Consider the following 12,204-nt stretch of genomic DNA (forward strand, 5'->3'; position numbering starts at 1 on the left):
GTTCTTGTCTCTAGAAGCCATGGGGGTTGTCAGTCCGGCTCATATTAATTTTAGCTCGTGTTGAGTTTGACTCGGCTATCTATTGAAAATTTCTGTTCATTTTAAGTTTTATTTACTTATGGATGGCGATTTGTGGTAGTTTTACGCTTGGAAGATTTCTGCTCATTTTTGGCTTAACGAAGTTCTACAGTTTTCTTTGAATAACTTGTTTTGTGAGAAAAGTTTTTTAATTAATTTATGTTCGTCTTTTATTGACTTAGGTCTTTTTCTTATTTTGAATTTTTATTTATATTTTTGGTTTTCCTATAAGAATCCATAGTTTGGGTTACTAATTGTGTGTTGAAGAAACTTTTTGAACAATTATTGATCCTGACACAGACGGTATTCTTAAGTTGATTTTATAGCTCCTGAAGATAACGTGAAAAATGAAACTTAATATCATTCCCAAAAGATTCTATCTATACTCTTTGACAACCTGGATACACTTACACTCTTTTTTACTATTTAAATCGTAAGAGTGGAAGTAGTAGTCCCAAAACTTTCAACTTATTACCCCCAGTCGTTCTCGATATATTGCTGAGGTGTCTTATTGGCAACCATAAACACAATGCCTTTTGATTTAGTTGAAAAGAAGATTTAGTTTTGAAGCATAATGGACCAATTGCATAATTGTGGGATGTGAACATGCCCCGTATCCCTAAGGACATAGTTGCTGGACCGTTCTACTATGCTTAATGAAATGGCTCTACTATCCTTTAGAGAAAGGCTGCTTGCCTCCCAATCTCTTTTTACTCTTAAAAAGGGTACCATATCTTTTAATTTTGATTCAAATTAGCTCTTTTAAAAGTTTCATTGATATTTATAGCTATTATAGAGTGTGTTGCCTAAAATATTGCTAATATGCCCTTTTGAAAACCTGGATGCATACAGTTTTTTCCTTAAATTGAAACACCTCCTAAACATTCCCTAAAAGTTTCACCTTAATACCCTTAGCGTCATTAGTTGCAGTAACCGTAGTGATAGCATTAGTTTACACAAATTGCCTTCTGGCTAATTCAAAATCCCCCACAACTTTCCCTTAAAGGTCTAACTTAATAATATAAGTTGTTCTTCAGATCTTGCTTTGTCACCTTTTTGAAAGTCCACATGCTCATAGTTTGTTTTAATTTAGTACAACATCCACATAAATGTTCCTTAAAAGCTTAACCTTAATACCCCTAGCTTTTGTAGTAGCAATTGTTGTAGCAGCATTAGTAGCAGTATGCACCTAGCACCTATGGTTTCTTCAACATCCCCTTCAACACACTCTTAAAGTTTCAGCTTAATACCATATTCTGTTCCTGAAATATTTTTAATGCATCCACTTGTCAACCTTTGTGCTGGGCTGCCAAACTGACACATTTTGTGTCAAAATGACACAATTTGATGTTCCGTGACACAATGACACATTCAGTCGAAATGATGACACAATCGACAAAAATGACACATTTTTCAATAAAAAATGACACAATCGACAAAAATTACACATTTTTCAAAAAAAAAGACTCATTTTTGTCATCCAAGTCATGTTTTTTAAACAGTAATAAAAGAAAAGTAAAATTTCAATTTTCTACCTCCAGAAAAGCTACAAATTAATGGAAGGGAATAGCGCTACCTAACGGTGGCAGCAGTACACAAACAGTGCGGAATATAGGACATATGCCATTACCATATTTAAAATTTAAACCACGCGAAGAAAACAGCCATATGCGGAAATTTCAAATCGAAATGCAGGCGGAATATCTGAACTTAATTGGCTTCTTGATTGAGTATTTGATGTAGCCAACTGGTACGTACTTAATAGTAAAGAGTAAACACCATGCAGTTTACCAATGCTGTATGCATAAGCAACAACTCCCGTTTTTAGGAGTACAGGAGAAGTATCCCACCTCGGACACATTACAAATTTCCAGAGATGTCTTTCCTTCAGAATAATCCATCTGGCTTAAAAAGGCACCAACAAATATGACAAAAATAGCTAGATTGAAGCTAGTTGAATGGCCTACATATTGAGTAAATAAAAAGCTTAGCCAATAAAGCAAATTGCGTATAGAGCCGATTACGATTATAAAGTAATACGAAAAGTCTATTTTCAATTTACTGTCGGAATTGATTGTCTTTAAAACTTTTATAAATGTAAACTTGCCTCGTTGGCCGCTCAGACACAAATTCATTGTGTGTAACAATAATTTAATCGAATGTTTCTATTTCTTTCATGACGTCATATAAAGATCATGATCCCAAGATAATAGGATAAGGTTAAGTTTACTCCTTTTTGAATTGATTTGGAAAATATTATATATTCAAAACTCTAAATAAAGATTTGAAAATTAAATATTATACCACTTGTGGAAAAAAAAAGACACATTTTGTGACACATTATGGAATCTGAGATGACACAAAAAGCACATTTTTGGAAAAAATATGACACACTCCTTAAAAAAAATTTGGCAGCCCTGCCTGTGTGAGCACATTGTCTTTCGAATTAGTTTCATACAGTTTCTATATATCCCAAATTGTTCAACTTAATACCCCTAGTTTTAATAACAGCAGCAGTAGTAGGAGTAGAATTAATAGTAGCAGTCTAAGCTTTAGTGGTAGTATTAGAAATAGAAGTATTAATAATGGTAACAGTATTTGTAGCATAAGTAAAAGCTGTAGCATTAGGATACAAATATGCTCTTTTGGTTAGTTCAAAATCCCTTACAACAAGCATTGTGAGTTTCAGCTTCACACACCAAACGATTCCTAAGATATTGCTCTTACACCCTTTTGACCAAATACATACAGAAGGCGTGTTGTGATTTAGTTCACCCCCCTCAAAATTCCTTGATAATTCCACCTTCTTACCCATAGACATAGTTGTAATAGTAGTCACAGTAGAAGTACTGATATTACCAGTAATAGCATGGAATAGCGTTACTACTAAGAAGAAAGAACATCCCGCGGAATGCTCGCGGGGTTATTTTCCGCGGGAGGATATTTCCATTGGGGGGTATTTTCTAGGGGGGATACTTTCTGGGGAGGGAGGGGTTATTTTCCGTGGGGGTTATTTTTCGGGGGAGTAACCTCCGGAGGGGGAGTAAGGCCTAGAACCAATAAAACTATACATTTCCAATCAATTGAGCCTCTTCTAAAGTTCCACGGCCACCCCTTCCATAAAAAAAAACCTTATATGCCTCTAGGGCATAATTTACAACCTTGAGCCTCAGACTCTGGGGGATTCTGTCAACCCCAAAGCCATTGTTGTATGATCTTTGGATTATTTTGGAACAAATCGCTATCTCAAAAATTTCGATCGGACGAATTTAGGGAGAATGCGACGTGGGGGGATGGTGGCTGCCTACAATCACTTTGACTCTTAAAAAGAGCGCTAGACCAAAGGGTTTTTCAATCCAATGAGCTCTCTCCTTAGTTTAGACGACCACCCTTTCCATAAAAACCTTATATGCCCTTTGGGCATGACTTATAACCCTTGCGTTGAAGGCTGGGGCGTGTCATCCTTAAAAGCATAATTTCCAGACTTTTCAATTACCCTGAACAAAATGGCTATCCCAAAATTCTGATTAGATGTGTTTTGGGAACTGATGGGCGTGAGGGGCTTGTTGCCCTCCAATCACTTTTGAATATTAAAAAGGGCACTAACTCTTTTAATTTTCACTCGAATGAGCCTTTTCCGAAGTTTCTACGACAACATATAGCTATCAAAAAATTCCTATCAGATGTATTTCGGGAAAATACGAGATGTGGGGGGAGGGGGTATCCACCCTCCGATCACTTTGAATGTAAAAAAGGGCACTTGAACTTCTGATTACCAATCCAATGAGCCCCTCCGGAGTTCATATCACCACCCTTTCTATAAAAACCTTACATGCCTCAAGGGCATAATATCCAACCCTTGCCGTAAGGGCTGTGGGGGGTTGTCATCCCCAAAGACATAATTTCCGTTACTACGCTGAACAAAATGGCTATCTTAAAATTTGGATTGGATGTGTTTGGGGAAATTGTAGGCATGGGAGGGGGCCAGTTGCAATACCTTTATGAAAAAAAGCTCAGTAATTATTTTATTAGTAAAAAAAAACAAGTTTTCTGATAGAATTAAAGCGCAAATTTGAACCTTAAAAAGAACACAAACTATTGCCTCACACCCTATATCTAGAAAACTAGTGCAAACTACTGATGAGAATTCGCAATGTTTGTAGCATAATGAAAAATCAGCCCTTTACTTAAGCCTTCTCGTGAGCCTTATAGATTGGTTTGATATTTTGCACGCTATGTAATATAGATCTTATAAACTTATCATCTCTTTAAACTTTTTTTTTCGTGGGTTTTGTGTTTCCAGTAAAGTGTTTGCTTCCATAATCTCGTATATAGGAGAAAATCTTATCAGTAGGTTTATTTTCTGTCTTTTTATAAATGTGTGTTGCACAGGCCGGGAAGCAATAATATTTTTTATTTAAGTTGCAATTTCACTCTTTACTTCTATCAGAAAAGTTTTTTTTTTTTAATTAATAAAATTATTAGCTCCCTGCTGCTCTATATTTGTCAACAAAATCTGCCATCTTCGTTTGACGTTTATATACTGGATTCAGTCTTGGACAAAGTCTCCTACTCCTCAAATCTTGGATTCAGGTAGGTCGAAAGTTGAAAAGTGTCAAACTGTTGGGTCCAATCGGAGTCTGAGTCGAGCGTCTGAACGCCACCGTAAAAATGAAAGTTAACAGAAAAACTTAATAGCTCTAAAGTCTTGTCTTTGAATATGGCCTTTTCAAGTGAAGCAGCTTGTGTTCTTTTTAATTTTTCTGACAGCTGGAGTCAGTTTTTTCTATTTATACATATTAAGCATGCAGGTTAATTACTTTTTGATTCTCCTATTCCAAAATCTGAAATCTATTTATGGACTTAATTTCCATACATTTTTTTATATTTACCACCACTGAATTTTTTTTTGAGTCACTACATTTGTTTTCTATAATTATACAGCTTTCAATCAGAGTTGCTAAGTTGATTTTAGCAATTAATTGATTTCTGTAATCAATCTAAACTAGTCGAATCGTTGGGGACTAAGAGAGGTTTTTGTCTTAAACTCAAAACATTTTTTTCCTGGTTCCTGATGCAAATTTAAAATGAAACTAAAAGTTGTGTCATCCTCAACGCTGTGGTTTCTATGTCTAAAAGCAGTTCAGCTCAGACAAAGTTGGTCCTTCTCTTTTTTCCCTTGGGAGCTTCTTCCCCGGGTATCTAAAGTTCAGTTTAAGCTCTCTGTGCATTCCGTTATTCCGTAAAATTGGGTAATTTTGATTGCCAACCTATTTCGTAAAGCCTTACTTCTGGGTTGGAAGATCGGTTGTTAGAAGTAGAAAGCAAACTTGCATGCTTCTTCGTGGAGCACGGTTTTCCTCATAGTCTATACAATGATCTCACAAGTTTAGCGAAGTCCTTACCAGAATGAAACTTATTATGCATGCTAAACTCGGGCAAACAAAAATTTACAGATGTGATATGGCAAGCCCTAAAGACAAAGAATACCTGGCGAGTTCAAATTGTACTACTCTTCTGTAATTGTGGATGAAACAACAGATGGCTCTGATGAAACATATCTAGCCATTTGCATCAGTTTTTGGTAATTGGTATTTGGAGATAAAAAAAACAAAAAAAACAATATCTTGTATATAGTGCTTGCAGTAGCATCACAATAGATAGTGTATTTGAAAAACTCACCTGTCGTTTCAGTTTGATTTAAAAAACTGGTTCAGAATTTACTGAATCATAATTCTATGATGAATAATTGCCACAGTCAACGAACGCTTATCGCAGCCAAATATCTGTAATTTCCATATTAAAATGCTCATGTCATTTCTGCCATTTAAGCGGTTGTGCTTTCTTCAGGAACTTTATAACTTGTTCCTACCTTTGGAGCTTAAAGAGCTTAGAGGGTGTCAACATGATCAGTGAAGGATAGTATCTTACCCTGGAACAAATGTTACTTTGTTTTGAATGCCGAGAAGTTGTTTTTATTTGAAGTCTCATTTTACTGAAGGTAGCAAAAGAAAAAAAATGGCCATGGAATTTTACAGGGAATTTGTCATACAAATCGATACTAATCACCATTCTACGGTGAAGCTTAGTGAGCTAGTAAATTTGTCTTGTACCCTCTCGAAGAAAACTAAAATACTGTAACTGTTTTTTACAACCTTTGGAGTTTTATCGCAGAACAAATCAAACATTGTAACAAAGTTGCAAGAGTTGGCATTAATTTACCATACAGACAAATAGATACTAAAATGGTTAACCATTATTGTTTTGAAATTGTGTCACTAGTATTAAAAGACTGATGGGCAGAAGAAAATTTTAAATATTTTGCTAGTAATCAGACTTCTCTTTTCCTTGTCATATTCTGATGCTGTAGTCAAAAGATTCATTTGTCTTTAAAAAGAAATCAAAAGGAAAAAAGGAAAAGGGAAAAGGCAATCTAGTCCGTGACAATCTCCTTAAAAAACAACCTCAGAATGCTAAATCCTGAATGAAATCTAATCTTTAGCCTCGAAGCGGGGAAGAAAGAGCAAGTATATGCTTTCAGACACAGCAGCTCTTCATCTTTTGTGTTCACATTTGTCGACTCTTATTTATCTCATGCAGTTGACCTGTCTTTATTGGTGCTTTTTCAGACTCCAAAGGCAAGTCAGTTCCAGTTCAAGCGTTTGTTTTTTTGGGGGGGATGTCAATCTAGTGAATAAAATGCCACTTTCATTAAGTCAATTTTCCTTGTAAATCTGTAAAGAAGGCAGAGCTTAATCCTAACCGTTGATGTGCGATGGCTAGCAGAGTGGCCAGATAGTGCACATTGGCATCATTTTGGTGCTTTTTTTAGGTGGTCACGTACTGAATTTCTCCAATCGGCGCATTTTCATTGAGGTAAAATCGTTCATTTGGCGCATTCTCACAAGGGTAATGGAGCTTTCGGCATATTTTCGCTATTAGGTATTGCAATTTCAGACCAAACATCTCGCAATACTGACACTTAGTGTATTATGGAAGAAATACAAACTTAAAAAAGACGCCTTTTTGTTTCGCAGAGGGCGAAAGCCGAGCGTATTTTCTCTACAACAGACTAGTACTTTTACTCAGACCGAAGATGAAGTAGGCCTATTAGAGCAGTCTTTATTATTTTTTCTTTTATGAAAATCAACGGTAAAATTCTAGTTAATTGACTTCTTGCTATCTCGGAAAGGGTTAAGCTTAGGAAAATGAAACTTTCAGGGATTGGTCTACAGGCTAAAGTATGTCCCGGGAAGGTATTTTAAAGCACCCACATCCACTTCTCCCTCTAGAGAACCCTGAAATTTGCCTGCATGACAGGTCTATTACCTACTGAAATTTTGACAAAACAACATTTTACCTTAATTTTCAGTTACTAGTTGCTTTTTCTCTGGCTTCAGTTCTGAAAATGCAATTCCTGTTATTTGAGTAGAATTTTGAGCCATATCAATGTTTTTTTTTTCAAAATTTAGGAAATGTATTTGCATATCTTTAAAACCTTATAAAATAGAATTGAGCAAAGTTATGAAGCTGAAAACAATTTTGTTGTACTTCAATTAAGCAGAAGATCTATTTTGCAAGGTTTCGCTTTTATAACACACATCTGTTTAAAGGTCATCAAAGGTCAAGGCCCTCTACAGGGAGAAGGAGTGGAGGTAGTTGCTTCAAAATACCTTCCTGGGACATACTTTAGTCTGTAGATTCAGCCCTGAAAGTTTCATTTTCCTAACCTAAACCCTTTCTGAGATAGCAAGAAGTCAATTAACTAGAATTTTACCAAATCAACTTTCTGAGATCAGAATGAAATGCTTGGTTGATACACTAAAGATTAATAATGGTAAAACTCTGGGTAATGGGCTTGTAGCTATCTTGGAAAGAAAGCCAAGGTGGTTGAAACTTTCAAGAATGGATCTACAGCCCTGGTTCCCAACATGGGGTGCGTGCCCCATCGGCTGGTCATTGGCAGGAAATGAACCTTTGGTTAACTATAATAAGCTTCTTTCAGGTGAATACATGTAAAATTTTTAATAACAAAATTCAAATATCATGTGAGGGGCATCAGGACTTTAGAAATGCATGAGTAAGGCATGCCTCAAAAGAAGCCTGGAACATCTGATCTAGGGCCTCAATTATGGCTCATGATTACCTATAGGTAGTGGTGCAACTAGCCAAAATGTCTAAAAGGGAGGGGGCAGTGGATTTCACCAACTGGTTGGTAAATTTTACAAAGTCATGTAGGTGACTTCGCTATTTTGGTAAATTTGTAGTTGATAACATAAATCAGCTAGGATGAAAGTGGATACATCACCCAGTACCTTTTTTGGTAAATTTGAATTTTATACTAAGCCTATAGCTTAGCAAGGATGAAAGCAAATATATTTCTTGGTGCCTTTTTTATGCTCTTCCTTTATAACCAATAAAGGGTTTGATAACATTGTGAGCCCTTAAAGGAATAAAAGGATTCAAAACAGCCCATTGTAACCAAAATCTTAAAATGTGTTTCTAAAAAATGACTAATAAGAAAAATTGGTATTTGCAGCTGATTCATGGATGATAATTACTACTTTGTCTAGTCTCAATAATGAAACATTCATTTGAAAATGAATTTAGGCCCTACAGTAAGTTTTAAAAACAGATAGAAACCCCCTAAAAATGATTTCATGTTTGCTGTGATGTTACTCACAAGCAGTTTTAGGCTCTTAAAATTTGTTTTCTGTGAAGTTTTTAAATTGGCAACATAAATGGAGCACTTGTAGAAATACAAGCCTGTACCCAATTTTGATAACCACCAGGGATTTGCATGTATGCTAATTTTTTTGTATGTGTTATAGCAACCACACTTTGTTTTGATTTGTATTGAAGTTTTCTGTGTTCACTTGGAGATAATCCACTTAGCCTGAGCAATATAAAGTAATATGCAGGCATAATTAAATTATATATTTGATATATATATAGGGTGTTATTCATTTAATATAATTATCTGTTGTAGTTTCCATAATTTTGACTAAAGTACTATATTTTCACCATATTTTGGCATATTTATTATGATTAACATAGTTTTTACTTCTTGGTTGTGGTTGCTACAACATTTGAGTTTCTAATTTTGATATTTTTGGTTATATAGTAAGCACTTTGTTATGTTTTATATTATTAAATAAAAAACATGATTTTTCAGCTGAAAGTAAGGAGCCATATTAATCATAACTAACAGAAGTTGTTCTGTAGATTAGTGGGACTGTCTCCTTTTCAACCCTCACTCTTTATGCTAAAGTTTTTTAGTACTTTTATAAAGCTTCTTATTTTAGTTAAAAGACACTTGTGTTTCAGAAGGTATTCTTAAAGAATCAGGAAAAAAGTCAAACTTTAGTGTAAAGAGCAAAGAACTGAGGAGAGAGCAGCCCCTTACATATGAAATAATTCCTCTTTGTTTTAAGTTTTAATGTTGCTCTGCACTTCCTATTGAAAAAATTGTTCTTCTTTTATTGAATTTCTGATTGCTTTTCAACAAATGCTGGTAAATATGCCTCTCCCAACTGTGGAAACCCTCCCCTATGGAAAATTTTTGTTTGGTAAAATCCCCCACCCCCAAAAATTCTCTCTGGATAATTCCATCCTTGCTGAAAATTCCCCCAGAAAAATTTTCTTTAGGCAATTCCAGCTGGAAGATTCTACTTAATTTCATTTGAAGAAAACTTTTTATGTATTTCTGATCTTTTTTAAACACTGGCTGAACTGTCTTCCCCCCCTCTTTGAAATTTTTTCTGGAAGCCCTCACCCCTCAATGGAAAGCCCCCCCCCCCCATAGAAAGTTCCCTCACGGAGAATTTTTCTGTAGAGAATTCCCTCCCCCACAGAAAATCCCCAGGACAATTCCAATCTCCACAGTTAAAAGCAAATAGGCAAAGAAGAAGTAAGACAAATCAAGCAAATTCCATTGATGAATTGTGGTAATTTCCCCCTGTGTATTTTCAAAGCAAATTCATCCCAGAAACTTTCCTTTCAATAGAAAAATTTTTCCTATGGAAAATTGCCCTTGGTAGTCCCCCTCCCGTAGCCCCCCTCCAAAAAAATGCCTGTATGCTTCTCAATAACAAATACTATATACAAACAATGGACAAATTTCATTTACCCTTTCCATAGGGAGTTTGGGGGCCCACATTTTCCTCAGAGGCATAGTTGTTACACCTTTAAGCAAAGCTCAACAAAATGTCTATCTCAACATTTTGATTGGATGTCTCTGGTGGAGAAGGGGCATGAAAGGGGTTAGTCACCCTTCCATCCTTTTGGTCACTTAAAAAAGGCCCTAGAACTTTAGATTTTGTTTGAATTAGCCTTTCCTAATCTCCTTGGATCATTGGCTCAGCACAATCACCCTTGGGGAAAAAAACAAACAAAATCTATAATCTTTGGTGGCAAAGGGTACAAATTTGTACATAGGTGCCTGAAACCTCTACAGCTAGCTTCTGTGATAGTGACACTTTGATTAAGATCTCTTAACTTTTTGGGTATTTTTCCCCTTTTTAGAAAATCAGGTAAATTTTCTCAGACTTGTTGTTTTAGCTGAGTAACAGTAAACTCAATGAATTTTATATGTTTGGCATCAGCATTAAATGCCAATTTTTAAAAATTGTCTATTGTTGTCAAAATTCTGTTTTTATGGCACTTGGTATTAACCAAGTGACATATAGTGATTGCAAATTCTGTCAGTCTGTCTGTCTGTTGGTCTGTTCCAGTTTTGCTACTTTAGGCACTTCCAGGTAAGCTAGGATGATGAAATTTGGCAGGCGTATCAGGGACCAGACCAGATTAAATTAAAAATAGTCGTTTTCCCGATTTGATAATCTGGAGGGGGTGGAGTGGGGGGCCAGTTAATTCAGAAAAATCGAAAAAATGAAGTATCTTTAACTTACAAATGGGTGATGGGATCTTAATGAGATTTGATATTTGAAAGGATATTGTGTCTCAGAGCTGATCCCACCAGATCCCAACCAGATCTGGTGACATTGGGGGAGTTGGTGGAGGGGACCTAAAATCTTGGAAAACGCGTAGAGTGGAGGGATTGGGATGAAACTTGGTGGGAAAAATAAGCAGAAGTCGTAGATGCATTATTGAAATAACTGGAACGGATCTGCTCTGTTTGGGGGGGGGGGAGGGTTAAATCTGAAAAATAGAAAAAATGAGGCATTTTTAACTTACAAAGGAGTGACCAGTTCTTAATAAAATTTGAAGTTTGGAAGGATATCATGTCTCAGAGCTCTTATTTTAGATCCCGACTGGATCTGGTGACATTGGGGGGAATTGAGAGGGGAACCTAAAATCTTCAAAAATGCTTAGAGTGGAGGGATTTGGATGAAACTTGGTGGGAAAAATAAGAACAACTCCTAGATAGATGATTGACATAACCGGAACGGAATCTGCTCTCTTTGCGGGAGTTGGGGGAGAGGGTTAATTCTGAAAAATCAGAAAAAATGAGGTATTTTTAACCTACAAAAAAGTGATTGGATGTTAAATGAAATTTGATGTTTGGAAGGATATCATGTCTCAGAGCTCTTATTTTAAATCCTGACCGGATCTAGTGAAGGGGAAGCTGGGGGGGGGAATCTCGGAAAATGCTTAGAGTGGAGGGATTGGGATGAAACTTGGTGAGAAAAATAAGCTTAAGTCCTAGATACAGGATTGACACAACCGGAAGGGATCTGCTCTCTTTGGGGAAGTTGGGGGGGGGGGTAATTCGAAAAAATTAGAAAAAATGAGGTATTTTTGACTTACAAAAGAGTGATTGTATCTTAATGAAATTTCATATTTAGAAGGACCTCAAAACTCAGATCTCTTATTTTAAATCCCGACCTGATCCAGTGTCATTAGGGGGGGGACTAGAACTAAGCACACGTCCAAGATAGGTGACTGACATAACCGGACTGGATCCGCTCTCTTTGGTGGAGTTGGGGGGGGGGGGATAATTTGGAAAAATTAGAAAAAATGAGGTATTTGTAACTTACAAACAGGTGATCAGATCTTAATGAAATTTGATATCTAGAAGGATCTTGTGCTTTAGAACTCTCATTTTAAATCCCGACCAGATCCGGTGACATTGAAGGGAGTTGGAGGGGGAAACCAGAATTCTTG

General features: G+C 36.1%; 1 protein-coding gene across 1 annotated transcript in view; it reads left to right on the forward strand.

Annotated features, from left to right (window-relative positions):
• The first annotated feature begins 7,083 nt into the window (after positions 1 to 7,083).
• Positions 7,084 to 12,204, forward strand: part of LOC136029450 (general transcription and DNA repair factor IIH helicase subunit XPD-like) — a 69,549-nt gene continuing 64,428 nt past the window's right edge. Inside the window, exon 1 of the mRNA XM_065707862.1 lies at positions 7,084 to 7,179. Within this exon, the coding sequence (XP_065563934.1) occupies positions 7,175 to 7,179 (5 nt within the window). The 5' untranslated portion in view covers positions 7,084 to 7,174. The remainder of the gene's footprint in view (positions 7,180 to 12,204) is intronic.

Source organism: Artemia franciscana, chromosome 7, assembly GCF_032884065.1.
Source record: "Artemia franciscana chromosome 7, ASM3288406v1, whole genome shotgun sequence".
NCBI classification, from domain to species: domain Eukaryota; kingdom Metazoa; phylum Arthropoda; class Branchiopoda; order Anostraca; family Artemiidae; genus Artemia; species Artemia franciscana.